The sequence below is a fragment of the Mytilus edulis genome, chromosome 7, assembly GCF_963676685.1.
Source record: "Mytilus edulis chromosome 7, xbMytEdul2.2, whole genome shotgun sequence".
Lineage (NCBI taxonomy): Eukaryota > Metazoa > Mollusca > Bivalvia > Mytilida > Mytilidae > Mytilus > Mytilus edulis.
Genome location: NC_092350.1, coordinates 89,938,404 through 89,961,628, shown reverse-complemented (window position 1 = coordinate 89,961,628; position 23,225 = coordinate 89,938,404). Strand labels below are relative to the sequence as shown.

The 23,225-nt window shown below is 34.1% G+C and overlaps 2 protein-coding genes across 3 annotated transcripts in view; one reads left to right on the top strand and one right to left on the bottom strand.

The window, feature by feature from the left end:
• The window catches only part of LOC139482735 (apoptosis inhibitor 5-like), a 41,100-nt gene extending 33,069 nt beyond the window's left edge, over positions 1-8,031 (bottom strand). Inside the window, exons 1-2 of the mRNA XM_071266805.1 lie at positions 7,876-8,031; positions 525-686 (exon numbers count right to left, since the gene is read on the bottom strand). Coding sequence (XP_071122906.1) covers positions 525-686; positions 7,876-7,944 — 231 coding nt within the window. The 5' untranslated portion in view covers positions 7,945-8,031. The remainder of the gene's footprint in view (positions 1-524; positions 687-7,875) is intronic.
• An 8,931-nt stretch (positions 8,032-16,962) lies between these two features.
• The window catches only part of LOC139482444 (phospholipid scramblase 1-like), a 29,808-nt gene continuing 23,545 nt past the window's right edge, over positions 16,963-23,225 (top strand). For both annotated transcript variants that reach the window (XM_071266340.1, XM_071266341.1), the window contains exons 1-2: positions 16,963-17,118; positions 19,186-19,338. The gene's annotated coding sequence lies outside the window, so the exon portion shown is untranslated. The remainder of the gene's footprint in view (positions 17,119-19,185; positions 19,339-23,225) is intronic.

Here is a 23,225-nt window from a genome sequence, read left to right as displayed (position 1 = left end):
TACTTACAGCACTGTAGGCCATTTCATGGCAGTCACTTTTTATGGTCAGAGGAAGCTGGAATGTCCAGACAGATTCACCAGGACAAAATAACAAGTCGAGTCAATATTTGACATAAAACCAAGTACATTTGTATTTCAATATGATCAAGCGTTGAACTAGTCAAAACATTGAAAAGGAAAAAAAAAATAGAGAAAGCAGGTATAAGTTACAGGATAAAAGTGTATAACAATTTCATAATAAAAGTTTGGAAACAGGAAGCAGACATAAATCATAGTTTGACCTATAAACAAAAATATGGATAAACAATAGATACATGTACTAATGTGTCCTATCCAGCACAGGGTTGCTTCAATATCCTAGCAACTACATAGGGCTACGTAGATTTAGGACTATTGAACATGTAGCTAGCCTAGCTGCTACCTAGATATTGATAGCAGCTAGGCTAGCTACTCAATCAATAGTCATTTTTAGCACTATGTAGCTGCTACTATATTGAACGCAAGCCTGGTTAGATGTTACATACCATAACATCATCATCTTCACACAGATCAAACAAGGCATTGATAGCTTGGTTGGCTAGTGACGGGAAATGTTTGAAAAATCTGGCAATAAACTGTGATGCTAATCTTTTCTCTCCTGGTCCTCCCTTAACAGCATTGATGAAGTTCAAGTATTCCTGCTCATGCTGAGAAAAAAAAAGCTTTTATTAATAACATAATAACCAATGATAACATGAGCTACAAATAATAATTCACAAATCAGAGTTTTTATCCAATTATGATATAATTGAGTGATATATTTTTTTTAATTGCATTATTCATTTCAATTTATATTACCCCTCAAGCAAATATCACATTGTGTTTTTGTTCCAGTAACCAACATCAACATGCTCATAAATGTATTTGGTTTTTTCAATATATAATATGATATAAATATTGAATAAAGGCATTCCATGATGTAATCATATCAAACAAAGATGAACATCAACTGTTTCATGTATCTTAATACCTATGAATATGTCATGAACGAAACTTAAACTTGATCTGCAACTCATCATGGTTAACTCACATACCAAAAGTCAGCCCAATATCTGAAGGCCTTTCGAAAAAAACTCTGTATAATGGTTTGTTGCGGAATGACGGAATTTCGGAATTACGGAATAAAGGAATTGCCGAATTTTGGACAAGGGTAAAACTATATGGTACCGACAACTTCATTGCGGGGCCATAAAAACTTTTAACTTGGAATTAAAATCTTAAAATAGACATCATGTGATATTTGTGACCTGTACATGATTTCCACATTTTAACCTACTTTAGTGGGCTAAAATCAATTAAGTACTTTCTTTCAAGTCATGCATGTTTACTTCTCCTTTGACAAGTTTATTGCATTTCTGAAAAGTGTTTGCAGAACATGATTAAAAAAAAATTAAAATTCTAAATTGTGACAAAGATACCAACTTCGTACATTCCAAGTGTAACGGTATAATTAACATGTATTTTTTTATTAAATTATCTTTATTAACCTAAAATATCCAGTACTATTTACTGCTGAAGCAAAATCAATTCAAGGAGCATCGGCTCAATGATAAGAGACGTAATGTCGATTGAATTTTTCAAGGCCCCTTTACATCGTTATCCGGAAACAAAGTGTGTTATAACGTCAGTCAAATCTGAAATGGATTTTGTCAAGTCATTGGGCATTTATTTTCACTCAAGATCTTATGTAACATTATGCACATGTAGGAAAAATAATAGACCCCCGGCGCGATATCTTTGAAAATTGTATTTTCCTTTTTAAACAATATGAAACAAGTCTACATAATCATGATAATATGCTTGCTAACATCCTGTTGGAAACAAAAACAATGTTTAGACCTAGTATTTCATTTATCCGGTCGTAAGAGTGTGATCACATGTTAGCCACATGTTTCACTTATGACCATGATGACCGGAAATGATAAGAACTTAAACACAAAAACAATTTTAATAAAAAAAATAGAGGAAATAACTGGACTTCTGTTTTGTGTAAAATGTAACGCATAACGATAACATCATTTTCTAACTTAATTATTATAAAGAACAAAACTAGAGTGTAAATAATCTGATTTACTTGTTTGAACATCTCACGAGAGTTCATATTTGCATATTGTTTTAAAGAATTTTATTACAACAAAGCAGATTACATCATCTAAAATTTGCGTTACGAAATCGGAATCCAAAGTAACGCTAGTGTTCTTACACCTGCTACAGAAATACTTATAGTTCTCTGCAATTTCATCTGACTATTCTTATAGGCTGATGTTCTTTATTATTTGAAAGCAAAAGTTCTGATTTTGCAGGCAAAGATTCAGTGATATTGTTTGCCTCAAATAACAGCCGAAATTCTGCCTTTTCCCCTAGAGAAAATTCCCAATTTCTAAAAAAAAATGGCTTAATGACCTAATTCCTCCCAAAAAGGTCTACATTTTCCCCAAACAGTGATGGCATTGGAAGTAATGTTTGTATAATGTATATATCATATTCATGTTATTATTTTGATATTATAAAGCACTTTTGAGATCCAGTTTTCTGATCAGAATCATCATGGTGTTTGTAACACATATGGTTTTCGATGCATTAAGTACCATCATTGCTTCTGTTTCTTTCCCCTCTCCGAAAAGTACCTTCCAGGTTGAAAATGTCTGACAACCAAAATACACATGAACAAAACAGTGCAAAAAAGACAGCAAAGGTCAGCAAAAAATCGAAGATAGGTTTAGAATAATATTTCCCAATTTCTATAAAAAATATGCATTTTTCCCAATAAAAAACGGTAGAGGTAGTTTTGAAAAAAAGACAACAATATCACTGCGATTATCTTTAAATTGGCCAGCGTTACACACTTTAAAAGCAAAATTAACGCTAAGAAACGAAACAGAAAAGTGGCGGAATAATCTGAAACATTTGTTTATTTCAAATTCTCTCTAGGGGAGAGTAGAAAGCACTTGTATTATAATAGAAATAATAGCATTTGATGGTGGAGCAACAACTTATCACTTTTCTATCGTTATTGGAAACGGTTCCAATACCAAATTATGGTCCATATACAAATATTTTATTAGCACAAGCTCATCAACAATAAATAGTTAAGGCTCATGGTATATTAATTACATAGTTGATCATACAAATTAAGTATTGTAAATAATGACTATTTAAATATGAAATATTACTGTATTTTCTGTTTATTTATATAAACTGGTGTTAGAAGTCACTGATATCGATACATGTATGTTCAGCACTTTCATTTCGCTTGAATTTGATACCTGGTATGGTGAAATCGGCACATAGTCAAATTGACACCTGGTTAAATCAATACCCATCAGCATAGTTAATCAGTAGTCCAATGCCCCAGACTAGGACGTGGGTGTAAGTGGCTTCTAAGCGTGACATGGGATTGTAGATTTTTTGTAATCGTGACACGTGAAAGTCAAATAATGTGCCATGAAAATAGGAAATGAAGTCTAGCGGGACATGGGAAATTACAAATAAATGAGAATTTCTTACATACCTAGTGTAAATGGGATACAGGAATCTGACAGAACAGTAAGCAGGATCTGCGATCAAAACCCCCCATATCAATTCGGACTATAGTCGCCGTTAGCTAAAGTTTGTACCGGTTATCGGTAAAAAAATCGCGTTCACTCGAGATATAGTTTTTCACATTCCATTCATAAATCGCAAAAAGAAAAACCACTACTGACTTACCTTTTAAGTGATCGCACTGTAATAATCCCGACCTTCACTTTTTCATAGACGATTTTGAATGGTGGAATCAGCCATTGTTTTTACCGGAAGTGTTTCCGTGGAGTTCAATTTCATAAAATTTGCATAAAGCGCGGGAAATTTTATCACATCAATGAAAGGAACATTTCAGGAAACTGCGTACAGTGATGAATGTCATATATATGTAAACAAATGATCCTCATAGAAACGAAGATGGCGGAATTACAATGGAAAATATTCTGGAAAATGTGAAGGTCAGGATTATTACAGTGTGATCACTTAAACAGGTTGGGAACAAACCCCCTGGATGGTGATTATACCTGTATAGACTATAGAGGGATAATCCTTCTTTAGAGGGATAAAATTATCCCTATTTTATCCCTCTATAGAGGGGTATTTTCGTTTGCACTGGATTTAAAGCAAATTAGGGCAGAATGGCATTTTCTAGTTATATTGGCTATAATCTCTAGCATTATATGCATCAACAGTGGTCTCGTTAGCCCAAAATAGAAGGGCGCCGCGCCCTGTGTGCCCTAAGACGCGCCCTTCTGCCCTGACGCCGTTTTCTGAAAAAACCATTGTGCCGTTTTGGTAAAATTGCATTTTGTTTCATCGATTATTTCTTATCAGAAGTTAAATTACATATATGACACCTGGTGATTGCCCCCAGGTAACGAGGTTAATCATGTCATTACAATCAAATATTGTGGATAAGACTTCAAAGGTGTTAATTACTAGGTAATTTAATTAAGACAATGTACCTTTTTGTCATAAATATAGTCACAATGGAAGAGTGTATGAATGAAGACTTTCATGAATTTAGAATTGAATTGAAGTAATCAACTTTGCCTTCACAGAAACATCGTCCATCTCAACTTGTGAGCGACAAGCAGACGTAAACATGTTGGAAATTAATTTTGGAGTTACTTCCCCTGAAAAAGCTTATTACAAAATTGTGCTCCTAAAATATTATCTAGCAATAAAAATAGGAAAAAATAACCAATTGTATACAAAATTATATAAGAATGTTACCTTAAGGATACTAACTGTCTTTGAACATACAAAAAAAATATATTGCAATTTATTTTTGATAATCATACTTTTGGCAATCCATGTTTTATACATTCTCAAGTAAGAAATATGTAAAAGATAATGTTTGAATGGTGTCAAGCTATCAACTTACAGAAATGGAAGTGTGTAGTTAAACTCTCATCACAAATCAACATGATGAAGCTACACCAAATAATATATTACTAAACACAAACAATAAAAAAAGTTTACAGGGCCAAACTCTTTGAAATACAATTACTCTGTCAGTCATGTACATGTATGGTAAACTATGAGATGTTTAGTTTATGTTCATTTTTTTGGAAGGAGAGGGGGTGGGGGAGAATAGTAAGTTTATTTTGCCTCTTTTGGTTAATAGTATGAATGTGTATTGCCATGTTATATGAACATGTAGTATGAATGACTTTTCTTATGCAAATTTTATAGAATAAATAATCATAACAACAACTTATGCATCTTTATTGACAATATATACAGTAAAAAAATATGTGAACTCGTGATACACGCAGGGACGTAGACAAAAATAAATGAGCAGTGCCTTCTCCTATCATAAAAAAGTGCCCTGCCCTTCACTGGCACCCTGCCCCTTTTGAATTCTAGCTAGAGCACTGATCAACATATGCACTTTACTAAAAATTGGGATAACCAGTTTTCTGCTAAAGTGACAAAATTACAATCTATTGCAGTGTTCTCCCCAGGATATTTGGATAGCACCAGGGTAACGCGTGACGAAATGAATTTTACAATATTGTGTGTCGCGTTGCGTCGCTTATTTTTTTCTTGTTAGTTTTTGTCATTACCTTTTTGCCTTTGTTTTGTTTACTATGGTACTGTGTTGTATGGACTTTGGGTCAGAACATTATTGGTAGAAAAAGTAAATCAATAAAACAGTTTGTATACTTTAATATCTTTGAAAAAGAAAAGAAAGCACAATTAGTCTTTAAACTAAAGTCACTTCTTATATTTTGATCAAGCCATTTTGTCCCAATACTTGTAGTTACACTACACATTCCCCATGTTAGATTTGACCATAACAATGAACTTTGAACAAGATTAATTTTTGATACAGAATCTTCAGTAAATTAAAAACTTTCTATTCTTTTTAACAACAACAAATTAATTTATTTTCTTATGCATATTAGTTTTTACTTTAAATTATTTATATATAGTTAAAATATTTTATTTCAAATATGAATGTAATTTTAAAATTTTTATTCCTATTAAATTTAGGCATTAAGCTTTACATCCATTACAATTTGAAAATTACTACCACTTATATATAAAAGTCTGTGTATCAATAAAGGTATGATTCTCTAAAATAATTTGCAAAACATTTTAGTTGGTATGTTCTACGAAAGTTTTTATCCTTAATGTAACATTCTAATATAATTTTGCATTCAATTTGTACTTTATTCTAATTTTCAATGAGAAATTATGTGTGAGGAGCATTTATTTGTAATAAGCAAAATCAGGGGAAGTAACTCCACAATTAATTTCTAACAGGCAAATTATTTTGACTAAAGACTGGCGTAATAGAGTTCATTAACAAATGTCTGCTTGTCCCCTATTACAAGTCTGTTATTAAAAATATGATCTCTTAATTAATTAAAACACAAGAGAATCATGTACACCGATTAAATCCAATCATCAAGGTTAACCTCAACAGGTAAATCGATCACGTGGTGTAAACAATCTACTTGTCAATACTGGATTAAACTGGTTAGAACTGGTCAATTTTCATGTAAAATTTTAATCCTCACTGAAAGTTGAAGTCATCTGAAACTTTACCGATTTTGATACGATTTTTTTACCGAAAACTTAAGCACCACGGAGAAAAATTATACATCGCGGCAAGAACGATACCACCGCGGTAGAAAATTATACATCGCGGGCCCGTGGTCCTTTAAGGGCCTGGGGAGAACACTGTATTGTATACCTATCTGAACACCTGATCAACAACAAAAGGAATAGTTGACCTTTAAATTTCATGTTAAATCGAACAATAGAAATTCTGTTCAGTGAGGCATAAGTGAGTAGAATTTACCTGATCATCACAGCTTTCAATCATGGTGAACAATAGATTTTATATTTAGTCAGATAAGCATCAAACTGGGCATGTGCATATTAAATTAAGTACATCAATTGGTGCATCAACTGTTCCAGGTTACTGCCATAATAAGTAGAGAATGCCATTCTGCCCTATTTTGATTTAAATCCAGTCTAAACAAAAATACCCCTCTATAGAGGGATAAATTTACCCCTCTATAGAAGGATTATCCCTCTATACAGGTATAATCACCATATAGAGGGTTTGTTCCCAACCTGTTAAAAGGTAGGTCAGTAGTGGTTTTTTTTTTGCGATTTATGAATGGAATGTGAAAAACTATATCTCGAGTGAACGCGATTGATAGGTTAGATTATTTTTACCGATAACCCCTACGAATTTCAGCTGACGGCGACTATAGTGAAAAATTTGCAATAGTCATATAAGGAAAAAAAATTATAATTAGTTTCCGTACTAGTAGATGAAAAAGTATCAAAATTTCAAGTGTTATTTGGTTATTAAAAGTGTTATTCGGTCATTTGAGGTACAAAGTCGTACCAATTGCATCACTGACATTGTTAACTTAAATTCAAAGACAGTCAGATAAAAAAATGTTTTGCCTATCTACCTTTCCTTTTTTTTTCAGTGCATTAGTGGAAACACATGTATTTCTATAAATGTGCCGCCTTGCAAGACTTGGTAATCATTTGGGCGTAGAAAATCTACCCAGAGGTAGAAAAAAAATAGAATAGCAACCTCATAATTATTTGGACTACAGGTCTAAACCAGTTACTGAGTTTTACTGTATATCTCCAGTTAAGAACAAGATTTTTATGGACAGCATGTTTAAAATGTGTGAGCATATCTCCCAATCAGAAGATATTAAATTTTTATTTATTGAAAAGGAGATGAACAAGATCATAAATGTTTGCATCTTCATAACATTTGGTATTGTTTTAGTAACGAAACGTGAATAAAAGTGATTCATAACGCTATACCTCTCCGGCTTTGTCTTTAGCCTCTGCCAAGACACCAAAGTCTTTATACATTTGTTCTACTGTCACCATTTCTTTATATTTGGAGCAACTCGTAGAAATGAATAGAAAACGTTTTCCTTGCGCGTGGGTTACCGGCGGAAGTAAATTCTGATACAATAAAGTGTTGATTTATAAAACCTTAACGGTCTCACTAATTAGCGACAACAAGAATTTTAGCGACAACAAGCGTCAACAAGCGACAAGAAGCGACAACAAGAATTATTTTAGCGACAACAAGCGACAAGAAACTATTTAGCGACAAGAAAACATTTTATTTTAATTAAAATTAATTATTGCAATAAATATTAAAAGAACATGCAAAAGAAAATAATTTTAGCGACAAGAAAGTTAAAATTGATAGAAAAAAATGAAACATTATTTACATAATATTTTATCATCTATTATGAATAACAGCCAGTATTACGTTTAATTATTGTAAAAACTCTTTTCGTGCAATATGTATTAAGCTCGCAAAATGAATTACTTGTGCATCATTGTCCTGAAAATATTGACACAAATTGTGAAATACAAAGAACTGAAACCAAACAGGAGGAAAAGAAAATTGAAATGTGAATGTGTTCATCTTTTTATTTATTTATTGCCTCATTAAACGATATTTATCATGTTTATGCATATTGATTGAAGATGAAAGGAAATTAATGACAATCTTGAGTTTTCAACAGGTGTTCACTATTTATAATGATTGTATATTCTGGCGCGTGTAATTGTATAGTCTGACGTGTGTACAAAGTTGAAGGTGTTAATTGGATGTTATTGTAGCAATAAAACAGGGGACACGCGACTCGTTAATCTCATTTGATGTTCCACATTGTGTGTACTGTTATTACCTTAGGATGAAGCCACATCTAATGTTGTTCCTATCAAGAACAATGAATTATACTGTTAGAAAGGAAATAATATTTCATGTTTTTGTTTCAATAAATCCTTCAAAGGAAAGTTGACCTTTTTTTTTTTGTTTTTGTTTCAATTTTGTAGCGTGTGCATTTCCTTTACTCTACCAAGCTGACTGAAGCAATTCAACTTTTATGTTTAGTATAAAGTAAATTGTCAGCATTTCAGTATTATTCTCACAAAAGTACGTGCTCAATATATGGACCCCAAGGTAGAACCACGTCCTCGTCGTGGGGTCTGGAAACACGCTTAAATAATAAAGATGGCAAAGCGTGGCTGAGAGTTCTACAAATAAAGCAAGCATCGAATTGACATAACAAGAGTACACTTAGAGCATAGTATTAAGCAAATGAATCAAAATATTATATTCCATTATGCCCGCTCCATATATATCTCCATTCGTTTATTCATACTTTGACTTTGATGAAAACAGATACATCTACATTATCTTATACATATTCTTCATATTTAAAAATAAAAAAAAAAAAGAAGCTCAATCTCTTTCTTTTTCACAAATGTTAAATTTCTTCATCTACCAATATACTAATATAAACTTCACAATCTCTTTCTTTCTCACAAATGTTTCATTTCTTCATCTATCTATATAATAAAACATTTTAATTAGACATATCTGCTCGTATATTTAAAATTTAAAAAAAAAACATTAAATACAAATTTCTTTATATCTAATAAAAAAAAAATGTTTTCTTGTCGCTAAATAGTCTTCTTGTCGCTTGTTGTCGCTAAAATAATTTTTGTTGTCGCTTCTTGTCGCTTGTTGTCGCTTCTTGACGCTTGTTGTCGCTAATTAGTGAGACCCAACCTTAATGATCATTTATATATCTCTTAAATGGCCTGTTACAAGTGTTATAATAACTAGTCTCATTCTGTAAAACATAAAAAAATTTTTTAATAAGGCCGTTTTTCATTTGATAATATTTGTCTTTATTTGTTTTTTTGACATTTTTTTGGTGAAGGAGGTCAGCCCAACGAACATAAGACAATTCGCCCCCAAAGTCTCGCCACCGTTTAATAGTTCAATTTCTGGTATTTTTCTCATGAAGTTTATCCTGTTAATAGATCTTAATAGCTAAGTGGCATACCAACTTCGGATATCACCTGTTAAACAAATAAAAACACTTAAGCCGTCATAATGTGGAAAAATTTGTTTGATTCTTGTTTATGTCACACAAATAAATATGTATTATACGGAGATGCTACAAACATTTAATAAGCTCCAAAGGAGAGCAGCCATATTGATCAGGCATTAGTATTCTCGAGACTGGCCAGACATTTAGTTACCGGTTGGTTTATTTAGAGGACCGATTACTGGAGAAACAAAAACATCACCTCTCATGACCCCTTTTTCACAACATATTGTGAGTAATCATTCAACTAACTAATTTCAATCCCAATTTCATAATTTTTGTAGCAAGACTGGCTCGTCATTTCCATAAAAAAAAACAAGAATATGTCCCCGGTACACGGATGCCCCATCTGCACTATTATTTTCTATAAAATTGAGAATGGAAATGGGGAATGTGTCAAAGAGACAACAACCCGACCAAATAAAAAACAACAGCAGAGGGTCACCAACAGGTCTTCAATGTACATGATGTAGCGAGAAATGCCCGCACCCGGAGGCGTCCTTCAGCTGGCCCCTAAACAAATATATACTAGTCCAGTGATAATGAACGCCATACTTATTTCCAAATTGTACACAAGAAACATTTCTAAGCTTCATAATTGTTTTGTTAGTGAATTCTATAATAAAGGAGCAAAGATTGGCGTCCAGAATATGAACCAGCATACAATAATTTAAGTTATATAATTACCCGAAAAAGATAGGGTATATCAGGGTAGGACTGATGGCTGACTAAATAGTAGAATGGGGCTGAATATTGAAATACTACTTTTTGATAAATATTCCTAAAGTAATGAACTAGAGCAGTTCTCGCTCGGACACACACTCAGTGGACCGTGGAAAGGGGAGAAAATCTCTAATTTAGCATTGAAATAAGAAAAGATCATATTCATAGGGAACATATGTACTAAGTTTCAAGTTGATTGGACTTCAACTTCTTCAAAAACTACCTCGACCCAAAACTGTAGCCTGAAGCGGGGCGAGCGGACGAATGGAATAACGGGCGAACAGACGAACGAACGGACGCACAGACCAGAAAACATAATGGCCATAAATGGGGCATAATAAAACACGATTTGTCAGATGAGGATCAAGTACTGACAAACAAAAACATAGTTTCTTCGTAAGATCCATTACAAACTGGAATGAACTGCCGCCTATATAGCTAGCCTAATTGGACATTGTTAACTATAATACATCAAGACCGACCTCATAGCACACGGATTATATGCGTTAATCAACATACAAATGTGGGTTTTTTTTCTAAAATTTTGCGAAATATCATGGTTACTTTTCAATCTTATTTTATTGTAAGGATATACACCTATCATGCAGTGAGGAGCCAAAGCCTTTCTAGAATTAAACTTTTAATCTTAACCTGATTTTTGGGTTTGAGTGACTGTCAACAAATTGATGAAGAAAAATCATATGGTGGTGCACTTCTTTTTTTGCTTCAACCATTTGAAAATACCAATTTTGATGATTTTCCCTTTTTCATAATTTTTTACACATTCTTGTGCTATTATCATGAAAAAAAATATGACAGTTTCACAGTTAAACTTTTTTTAATGCTTTCACTAAAGATGACAATCTGAATAAAGTTAACTCCAAAAAAATATAGGTAGGTGTTTAGTTTAAACATATTTCATTTGCTTAAATGTGCAAAACGTAGGTGTTGCCATATAAATCAAAAACATGATCTGTGACAAACATAACATATATACAAAAATAAACAGTACAATATTAAAATACAAAATGTAGCAGTTCAAATTATTGTTTTGAGTCTCCCGTCCTCAGTTCTAATGACTGTCTTATAAAGGAAACTTTATTTTTAATTTGACTGTGAGACGTGGGGTTTAGTAATAATTTATATATAAGTTTAAGCATGTCATCTTTAGCAGTATCTTTCCACTCCGAATTCATTTTAATGGAGTCAAATTTTTTTTTTCTATAAAAGTTAAATTTAGGGCATTTGAGAAAGAAGTGTTTTTCGTCCTCTATCTCATTACAGAATTTTCAATATCTCTGATCTCTAGGGATCTTTTAAGATGTCTACCCTTTTCTGAATTTTATTAACAGTTCAGAATGGTTAAAAAGTTTTGTAAATTTGGGATTTTTCTCTCTTTTTTTTGAAAAAAAGCACTTTATTTTAACTTCTTTATTATACTTATGGTAAATTGTAATTTTACAGAAGATGTTAGGGAGCTACCATTTGATTTAGGGAAGGGGGAGGGGCTTGGATAAAAAAAAATGGCCTGCGTTTTTTTTTTTTTAATTGAAATCTCTGTCCTGCCCATTTTTTTATTAGTTTATCCTGAGTTTCTTTTTTCCCCCAAATTGTCATCTTGCCTTTATTTTTTGTGCCATGCAGGTATTTCTTCCTGTCTTTTTTCAAAATTTCAACCTAGCTCCCCTTAACAATCAAATGGTAGCTCTCATCTCATCTCATCATCTGGGATGGAAGTTTATGCACTGGTTTAAGCTCCTCTCCGTCTGTGCTTTTCCTACACGAAGCTGTCAACGACGGGAATTTGTAGGGTAGTGCAATAACTAAATAAACCGTCCGGTTAATGCATTTCTTTGGAAAACCTTGCTAACGTGCATTCTTTATTTATTTTTTATATTTCAAGATTCGATAATGAATTTGAAAAATAAGAGAAGTTACAACGTTAATGCGAGATCGGAGGTCGTAGATCGCAATAGACCACCATATGCTTCAACGTCATAAAATTCGCTATAAATAGCCAAGAAAAATCAATACTAACAAGTCATGCTATTTAATGACATATCATTTTAAAGGTATATCTGTACAGGTAAATTAAATATGCATTCAAAAATATGGCGAAAATACAAATAGCAGTCTATTTAATGACCTTTTTGTAGAACAACTGTAAAACATAGACATGTAAGTAATGATTTTTATTATACTTTGGTTTATTGTTGCTTCACATATTCTTGTTTTATCTAAATGTTAAGTGATGTACGAGTGATTAAGTAACCCTAAAACTTGAAATATATCAACAATAGTTAAGTTGCTAATGTAGTTTTATAAAATATAAACTAAACAAGGTGTGGGTTTTGCTCATGGTTAAAGCAATACGGAGACATATAGTTGTCATGTCATTTGGTCTCTGGTGGAGAGTTGTTTCGTTGGCAACCACACCCCATCTTTTTTACTATTCAGGTTAACTAGTTGGCTAACCATGCGAGTTAAACGTAATGGTCCTAGTATGATGTTTAAGCTTTTATAATTTCTACTATGAAATATTAAGAAGAGTGGACCTCACTTAGGGGATCCCTGATTGATAAAAGTCGTTTCAAACTATTATATATATATATATATAACTCAAGACAATAAAAAATTAAAGATCATTGGAAAAAAGGGGGGAACACGTCTTGGTGGTTTATCATTTCCTCATTTCCTTCGATAAATCATTATAAACCCAACATTTTTGGCATACAGTAGCACTGAAGACCGCATGAGTTGATGATATCAGCCGCCAGAGGTAGTATCGACCCAGCGCTAGTCAATGAAGCTAACACTTTATTAATTTCGTATATTTGAACATTATGTATGTACATGTATGTGCTTGTGCCAAGTCATGAGCCTGTAATTCAATGGTTATTTTTCTCGTTTGAATTGTTTCACATTTGTCATTCCGGGTCCCTTTATAGCCGACTATGCAGTATTGGCTTTGCTCATTGTTCAAGGCCGTACTATGACCTATAATGGTTGATTTCTGTGTCATTTGGTTTCTTGTGGATAGTTGTCTCACTGGCAATCATACCACATCTTTTTTTTGTGATAGTTTACTTCAAGGACTATTTTTTTTCATCGACTGTTGCACCACTTTCATGGAAAAATTTATTTGCGCATCAGGATTCCTTTCAAAAACACAACTATGCCCTAATGATTAATACATATATATAGATTAGACCGTTGGTTTTCCTGTTTAAATTGATTTACACTTAACAAGGATTTGTATAGTATCACTGTACAAATCCTTGCACTTAACAAGGTAATAAATAAAACTGGAAATCAACATTAAGTTTAGAAAACCATTTTTGTAAAATTGAAAATTTAAGAACTATGCGTATTCCCATTGCAGGCAACTAATAAAGTGATTATCTCTACAGAAACTTGATAAAGCTAAGTATTACACAACGATCTTAATTTTCATGGTATTGTTACTACGCCCCCTTTTCCCCACGCACAACGTCACTTACGGGGTGTTTTGTAGGATTCACTGTGTCTGTCCGTTCGTTCGTCCGTCTGTCTTTCAGTCTGTTTCTTTTCCGTCTATTTCATAGTGTATATAAAGCACATGTATAAGACCAGATTTTTTTTTAATATAGCCCGCTGTACTGGTATTTATTTTACTTAAGAATTGAATGCTTCTTTTTGTAAATTCATTGGGGTGTAAACGCGTTGACCGAAGTACATTTTGTATGAAGCGCGGAAGCGCTTCATTCTAAAAAAGTGCGCACGGTCAACGCTTTTACAACCCTATGAAGTTACAAAAAGAAGCATTCAATACTTATAATTACATTTTTTAGCTATGATCAAGAAAAAACGAATTTTATATTGTTTTTATTTAATTCACCTGTGCACTTTATTGTGGGACCACGTGTTATCATGAATGAAAAGTTTTATTGAGTGATACAATTGCTTACGGAATAACACGTGATGTGCTGTTAGCTAATCAGAATAAAGTATTATAATGAAACATACATCTAATGTAATTATTAAATAATGAGCTTGTACCTCTGCTCTATTTAAAGCCTAAATTCGCATGATCAACAGACATGTTTACAGTTGTATAACACTCCTTGATAAAATGTTATACCGCTCCTTCTGATTAATCGAACTAAACTTCAATATTGCAATACTTCTGTTTAATATATCTTTTCCAAACGATATGAACATTCTAAAATTAACCCATATGGTCCATATACATATATGGTCCAGTTCGTCCTAGACCGTATGAGTATACTCATATGGTCGAACCGTACGAGTATACGCATACGGTCTAAATACTTATATGGTCTGAAACATATCTACATTTTAAAATTTATAACTTGGAGAGATTTAGAGCAGATACAAATTAGTCACCACTGTTTCGGAGTTTGATATTTTAATTTTGTTTCAAACAATGGTTCCGTTTAACATTGTTTTACGATTAGTTATGTCGGAACCTTTTATACATGTTTGTAGCTTCCTAAATGATTCAGATTTTGCTCATCGTTGCAGAACTCATTGTGACCTATAGTAAATTGAATCTTTGACCTTATAAAGAGTAAATATATACAAATAAGGAGTTCTAGTATGAATGACAACGAAACTAATATCCACCACAGTTAGAAATAAACTGTTTGTAAGCAATTATAGGCAACCGTACGGCCTTCAACCCATATCGTATAATTGGCTATAGAAGTCACCCTCATGAAAAAACCAAAACAGTTCAATTGAGAAAACGTACGTCCTGCTGTATAACACTGAATCAATTTACGAAAAAACAAATATGACAGACATTAACCAACGGCAACTTCTGAACTACAGGCTCCTATAACTTGGGACAGGTATATAAAATGTGGTGGGTGTATAAACAAGTTTGAAGGCGTCAACCTCTCCTACCCTGTTACAGTGGTGTAACAGTACAACATAAAAGCAAACTATAAAATAAGTAGTAATCTATGTCATTTGGTCCCTGGTGGAAAGTTTTCTTCTCATTGGCAACTATACCACATCTCCTTAGTTTCATATTGACTCATCAAATAGCAGAAATGCATCTTAAAAAAAACCACAGACAGGTCGTGACAGTGTATTTATTGACTCATCAAATAGCAGAAATACATCTTAAAAAAAAACACAGACAGGTCGTGACAGTGTATTTATTGACTCATCAAATAGCAGAAATACATCTTAAAAAAAAACACAGACAGGTCGTGACAGTGTATTTATTGACTCATCAAATAGCAGAAATACATCTTAAAAAAAACCACAGACAGGTCGTGACAGATGGACAGTGTATTTATACATTTCTAAAAACAAAACAAACAAAAAAACACATAGCACAGTTCTTAGAGTACTCTGAGTTACTGAAACCTTGTTCAAGGCAAATAACAACTAATAAAAACATCATGTATCTAAGACTAAAATATCAATCAGTACACATCAAATGGATTTAGAACAAGAAACAGTTATCGACAGACTGTAAAGCCAAGATTTGTATATGTATATAATAATAATAGTTAGTTTGATTTTAATTTCCTGATAACAAAATCTATATTTATACCAATAAAAACAATACTCAAAGATATAATTACTGTAACAGTGTTGAAATGGTACAACCTTTTAGAATAAGTTTATTTCAATGATCAACCAGAGTGACCGGATTGTTTCTAAATATCTGGGCTCGATAAACAAAAGCCCAGGAAAAAATAGGACGTGTAATCCCGTTTGAAATAAGGGGGCTACCATTTGATCGTTAGGGGGAGGGGGCGGGGCTAGGATGGAATTTGAAAAAAGGCAGGACAGGAGTTTTGATAAAAACAGGATGAGCTACTTGACAAAAAAAGGCAGAATGACAATTTATGTTTACAAAAATCAGGATAAAGTAGTTAAAGGCTGGACCAAATATAGCGAGAGAAAAACGCAGGACAAAGATTACAAGCCGCCCCCTTTTTCCACCCAATAAAAATCAGATGGTAGCTCCCAAAGTTTTCTTCAGATACGACCAATTTCAAACTTCAAAATCAAATGTTTATACATCTATGGAAGTAAAGGTTTTATGTAATTTATGGTATCGAAAATCCTTTAACCAGTAATACATTATAGATTAATTCAGTGAAATCTAAAACGTCACAACAGACACGGGCTTGGCGAACGAGTTGAATGTCAATATCATACTTCTATACACCGTCAATACCTTGAATCTACACGATTAAATGACTATTCTTCTACTATTTTTATTATCTTATAATTGCAGGTATCTTCTATGAAGATTTCAGTATTATATTACGTATGTCGATTCAACAAAATTGTATGCATAACAAAAGGAAATGACCATTCGACCATTGCTGTCAACGATCGAATCAACCTGAATTTTGTCAAAATCACGTGATTTACAGAACAGTGATGGAAGGAGGTACATCTTGGTTTAATATGAGTCTTATTTAAAAACTAGGCAAAGTGTTAATTATATGTGTGTGAGGTGCTGAATGGGGTTTACAGAAAGGAGAATAATGGCCAAATAAATTAATGAATAGAGAAAAATGAGCAAAATATATACAGAACATAGAATAATGGGGTGCAAAAATATAAAGAACTGAGAATATTGGGATGCAAAAATATAAAGAACTGAGAATATTGGGATGCAAAAATATAAAGAACTGAGAATATTGGGATGCAAAAATATAAAGAACTGAGAATATTGGGATGCAAAAATATAAAGAACTGAGAATATTGGGATGCAAAAGTATAAAGAATTCGATGTACTGTGGAAAACAGAATAATAGAGAAATACAATACTGATTATAAAAAAAAACTAAATTTATCGTATTCCAGAAAATTTTAATTATAAAATATTATCTTGAGAATTTTACAAAAAAAAATATTGTTTAAGATAAGGAACAAATCATATCAAATCAAATCATTTTATTGGTGTAAAATCCAAATATTGATAAGGACCATGCCTTTAAAATCTAAAGAACACACAAATGAAAGTCCCGTATCAAAACCCTATTCTGTCGTCTAGTGTTTATAGAGTAAAACTGTCTGAAAGAGAGAAAACATTACAGACATGAACAATAACAATACTTCCTTGCTTTGAAAAAGAATTTAAACAGTTAGTATATATACTTTTCTATTTAAAACTTCCAAGGTAGCAAATGATTTAAATTTGATTGTTGATGGAAATATTTGAAAACATAAAATATAAAAGATCTATTAGATGTAGTACTCTCATTTGAATTTGACTTTATAGCAATACGATAAGATTAATAAAGTTTTTTTTCTCGCAAATAATTAGTACCGCATAAACGCATGTTGTGAGCATGACGTGAATGTAAGCCGCCATGTTGTGAGCATGACGTGAATGTAAGTCGTCATGTTGTGAGCATGACGTGAATTCCGCCATGTTGTGAGTATGACATGAATGTAAGCTATGTTGTGAGCATGACGTGAATATAAACCGCCATGTCGTCAGCATGACCTGAATGTAAGCCGCCATGTCGAGAGCATGACGTGAATATAAGCCGCCATGTCATGAGCATGACGTGAATGTTAGCCGCAATGTCGTGAGCATGACGTGAATGTAAGTCGACATGACGTGAATGTAAGCCGACATGTCGTGAGCATGTCGTGGATGTAAGTCGCCATGTCGTGAGCATGACGTGAATGTTAGCCGCCATGTGAGCATGACATGAATGTAAGCCGCCATGTCGTGAGCATGACGTGAATGTAAGTCGCCATGTCGTGAGCATGACGTGAATGTAAGCCGCCATGTCGTGAGCATGACGTGAATGTTAGCCGCAATGTCGTGAGCATGACGTGAATGTAAGTCGACATGTCGTGAGCATGACGTGAATGTAAGCCGCCATGTCGTGAGCATGACGTGAATGTAAGCCGCCCTGTCGTGAGCATGACGTGAATGTAAGCCGCCCTGTTGTGAGCATGACCTGAATGTAAGTCACCATGTCGTGAGCATTACGAGAATGTAAGCCGCCATGTTGTTTGTGTATTGCTATGAAATGAGAACAATGGACCAAAAATAAGCCACCATGTTGTGAGCATGACGTGAATGTAAGTCGCCATGTTGTGAGCCATGTTGTGAGCATGACGTGAATTCCGGCATGTTGTGAGCATGACGTGAATGTAAGCCGCCATGTTGTGAGCATGACGTGAATGTAAGCCGCCATGTCGTGAGCATGACGTGAATGTAAGTCGCCATGTCGTGAGCATGACGTGAATGTAAGCCACCATGTCGTGAGCATGACGTGAATGTAAGCCGCCCTGTTGTGAGCATGATGTGAATGTAAGCCGCCCTGTTGTGAGCATGACGTGAATGTAAGCCGCCATGTTGTTTGTGTATTGCTATGAAATGAGAACAATGAACCAAAAGTATGTCTTAAAAAATCATCGTAAATTTAAAACACTCCCGGAATCACCTGGTTTTTTTTAATTCTATTTATATGAATATCGTTTTGTTTTACAGGTATTCAAGAAAGACAAAAAATGTCTTACGCAGTTATAAGACCTTCAAACCAACAGAATTCCTCATATGTTCCTGCAAAACCTACAAATAAAACAGAACCGTCTTGTAGTACTGTTACTAAGCAACCAGTGATTACCACTAGAAGACCCCCAGGTAATAGCACACAATCTAATGCAAAACTGTAATCAACTTAGGCCAAATAAAAATATATGTGTGGTTCTAGTAACCCTACCTTCCCTACTTTTTCTGCTTAAAAATAGCCTAACCTAAAGATTTTATTGTCATTTTTCATTAAGCATTGTTTAAGTCAGAATTTTGCTCCCATAGACTCAATTTAAAAAAAAAACATAAATTAAAAAAAATCCCTACCTACCTACCCTTACTTTTTTTTTCAGATGTAACTGGAACCACACATACTTTTTTATTTGGCCTTAAGTTTATAAAAATTGAAAATAACCAGACATCTTTCGTGGATGTAGCTCAACATGCAGGCTTCTTATGCGTTCCAGTGTTTCACATCCAGTCTTTTATGGAAATATTCTTTATAAAGCACAAAAGTGTCAGTATTCACCTCGGAAGCTAACAAAACCTTTAAATAGAGTTATAAGAAAGGGATATGGTTGCGGTACTGTTGTCGGGTCGTTGGGGATTGCATGTTTTGGCTTTAATATTGATTCACTTATAGGGTCTTTGCATCGGAACCAAACACATTTAAAAACCATTTGTTGGCATGACACGGGCAATGTTCTTCTCATATATGTTATGATGGTATTATACTAAACCCCTAACGGAAAGGATTGTGCTTGATATTCATATAATGAAGACATAATCTTCCACTCAGTTTAATTGAAGTCTGGAACTGGCATGTCAGTTAATAGTCTGTTGTTATTTATGTATTATTGTCATTTTGTTTATTTTCTTTGGTTACATCTTCTGACATCGGACTTGGACTTCTCTGGAACTGAATTTTAATGTGCGTATTGTTATACGTTTACTTTTCTACATTGGTTAGAGGTATCAGGGGAGGGTTGAGGTCTCATTAACATGTTTAAGCCCGCCGCATTTTTGCGCCTGTCCCAAGTCAGGAGCCTCTGGCCTTTGTTAGTCTTGTATTATTTTTGATTTTAGTTTCTTGTGTACAATTTGGAGTTTAATATGGCGTTCATTATCACTGAACTAGTATATATAATTATTTGTTTAGGGGCCAGCTGAAGAACGCCTCCGGGTGCGGGAATTTCTCGATGCATTGAAGACCTGTTAGTGACCTTTAGCGTTTGTCTGTTCTTTGGTCGTGTTGTTGTCTCTTTGACACATTCCCCATTTCCATTCTCAATTTTATTATAAATTATTGCCACAGTGAAGACCAAAACTCGTTTGACCGTTTGATTTGAACGTTGATTTGAACGTTTGATTTGAACGGTTGATTTCTTGTCGGTAAGCTAAGAGCTGTAGGGGCAGCTTATGGATAAATTGATCAGGGTTAATTTTTCATATGCATTGATTGTGCTGTAACGTGTAACCAGGCGTTTATATCTTAAACGAACGTTCCAGTAAATACTTGGATCCAAGTTGTCCATAAACAATACGTCAATACCGAAAACTATAACTATCTATATTATTCACAATGAACCAAAATATATACAGTAGCTCCTTGCCGATACAAAGTAACAATGAACAATAAAATCAATTATATATACACAAATATAATTACTAGTATAACACAGCCTGTTCGAATAGAACAATCTGTCCTATACGACAGTGCGGCGGGTACAGTACGTTACTACCAGACAGTGCGGACTGGAACAACTTGTCCTCCTAGTAGGACAGTCGGTAACTAACAGACAGTGTGGGCTGGAACAACTTGTCTTCCTAGTAAGACAGTCTGTAACTAACATACAGTGTGGGCTGGAACAACTTGACCTCCGGTGGGACAGTGTGTCACTAACAACTAATGTGGACTATTGCAGTCTGTTCTCCGAGTGAGACAGTCTGCTCTACCAACTTTCAATGTTAGACCTGGGTACAAGTTGTTCCCAGTACAAGTTGTCCTCCTATCAATCTTACAGCTATGTAGCGTACTCATTATTGTAAGCCAGTCTTCTTCTGTAAGAACATCGACAGAACCCGAATTATATTCCTCACCCACTTATATACTCTAGGGCGAATTCACTATTTAATGAATAGGGGTGTTCTCTAAATGTTCCCGATACCGAACACAAGAGTACCTCTCAAACACCCCCATACAAATGGACCCAACCATTGACTCTCCCGCCAAACATCTAAATCTACACAACGCTTCCTTCTACATGAAACATGCATATATAAAACAAGATTCTTCTTGTTTGTTACCTTAACAACCAATAAACATTACATAACCCACGCCTCAATCTACATGCGTCCCGCATGATTAAATAAGACTAAAATACAATAAATAATACTTTATTTAACCAATATCTTTGGTTTGAAATGGATGTCCATTAAATGTCTGAAAAGCTTTAGTAGGCTTCTTTAACTTCCACTATACGGATCTTCTTTGGACCATCCGATAAGTTGTTTCAGTTGTTACAGTTTTGGTATACAACATCGAGTCTGTTTGAACACCACACGAAACTAAACTAGCTTTCCTTTTCTTACATGTTGCACAGAGGACAATACTTTCCTTATCATCAACTTTACTTCCCCCTTTATCAGTTTGTTTTTCTAGGCTGTCAACTAATATTCCTTTTGTGTCAGTATTCTTACTGCCAACTGCAATAATCTCTGGTCCCAGCCTTTCTGTAAAATTATTTCTCACCCCTGGAAGTCGGGGCGTAGTCTTTTGTCTTATTATCCGTCCTAATTCGTTGTTGCAAACAACAGTACGTTCAACTAGTTTACTTGTCATCATGTTGTCATCTTTCTTATTTTCAGGCTCTTTTAACCCTGTATCCTTCTTTTCTTCTTGTTCACTGCATTCATTTTTATCACTGTCTTGTCCAAGTATGTCACCTGGATCTTGACTTTTCCAATCATCCTCTGACTCGGACTCTGATGAATCACTGAGCAGCTCTTTACTCTTGCTAGTACTTTCTTCTTTAGCACTCTCACTATCATCGTCTTTCTGATGCTTGGATTTCATATGTCTTAGCAAGTTCTTCGACTTGTCTGTATGATAAAAACAACCACTTTCAGTACAAAACAATCTTTCATTTGCACAGGAAGTCAGATGTTTATCCCTTTCTTCTTTACACTCAAATGACGTTGGACAAAATCCACATTTCCACTGTTCTTTTTTTCTAATAGTAATTTTTGTTTTTGCCATCTTGATTCTGCAAATATAAAACAACAAACATTAAATCTATATACAACAATAAACTAAACCTTAATCAAGTATATAATCAGCCATCCAGACTGGTCTTTTCCTTTCACGGCGGCCACTTTCTTCTTCTATACCTATTCTGTCATCCTGATCTATGACATCATCAAATATATCAGCTTCACGTGGTTCTGTTACTTGGGGATTATCAATGTCTTCAGACATTTCCCCTCTCAACACTTGCTTGTGCTTGAGTTTTATCCTATCCACATGAATGATCTGTGGGGTCCCTCTGATACCACAGTCAACCTTATAGGTAAGGTCACTACTTTTCTCTAAAATTGTGAAAGGCCCTCTCCAAAAACAAGTCAGTTTTGGGGATTTTCCCGTTTTCCTTACAGGGAAGTAGACATATACTTGATCTCCTGACCTAAAACTTTCATATGATAATTTGAGATCATGATATCTCTTTTGTCTCCTCATTTCTCCTGGCATTCTTTGCCTAACAAAAGAATGGGCATCCTCTAACCTTTCTTTTAGTTCCCAAGCCCATTTATGTTGTGGTATACCTTTAATTGATGGCGGCATTTCATACAAGATATCTAACGGGGTTGTACTCTCCCTACCAAACATAAGACGGTTTGGAGTCTGTCCAGTTGTGTCATGTTCAGAAGCCCTATATGCCATCATAACAAAGGGGATATACTTATCCCAATCCCTTTGATGTTCTTGGACATATGCACTA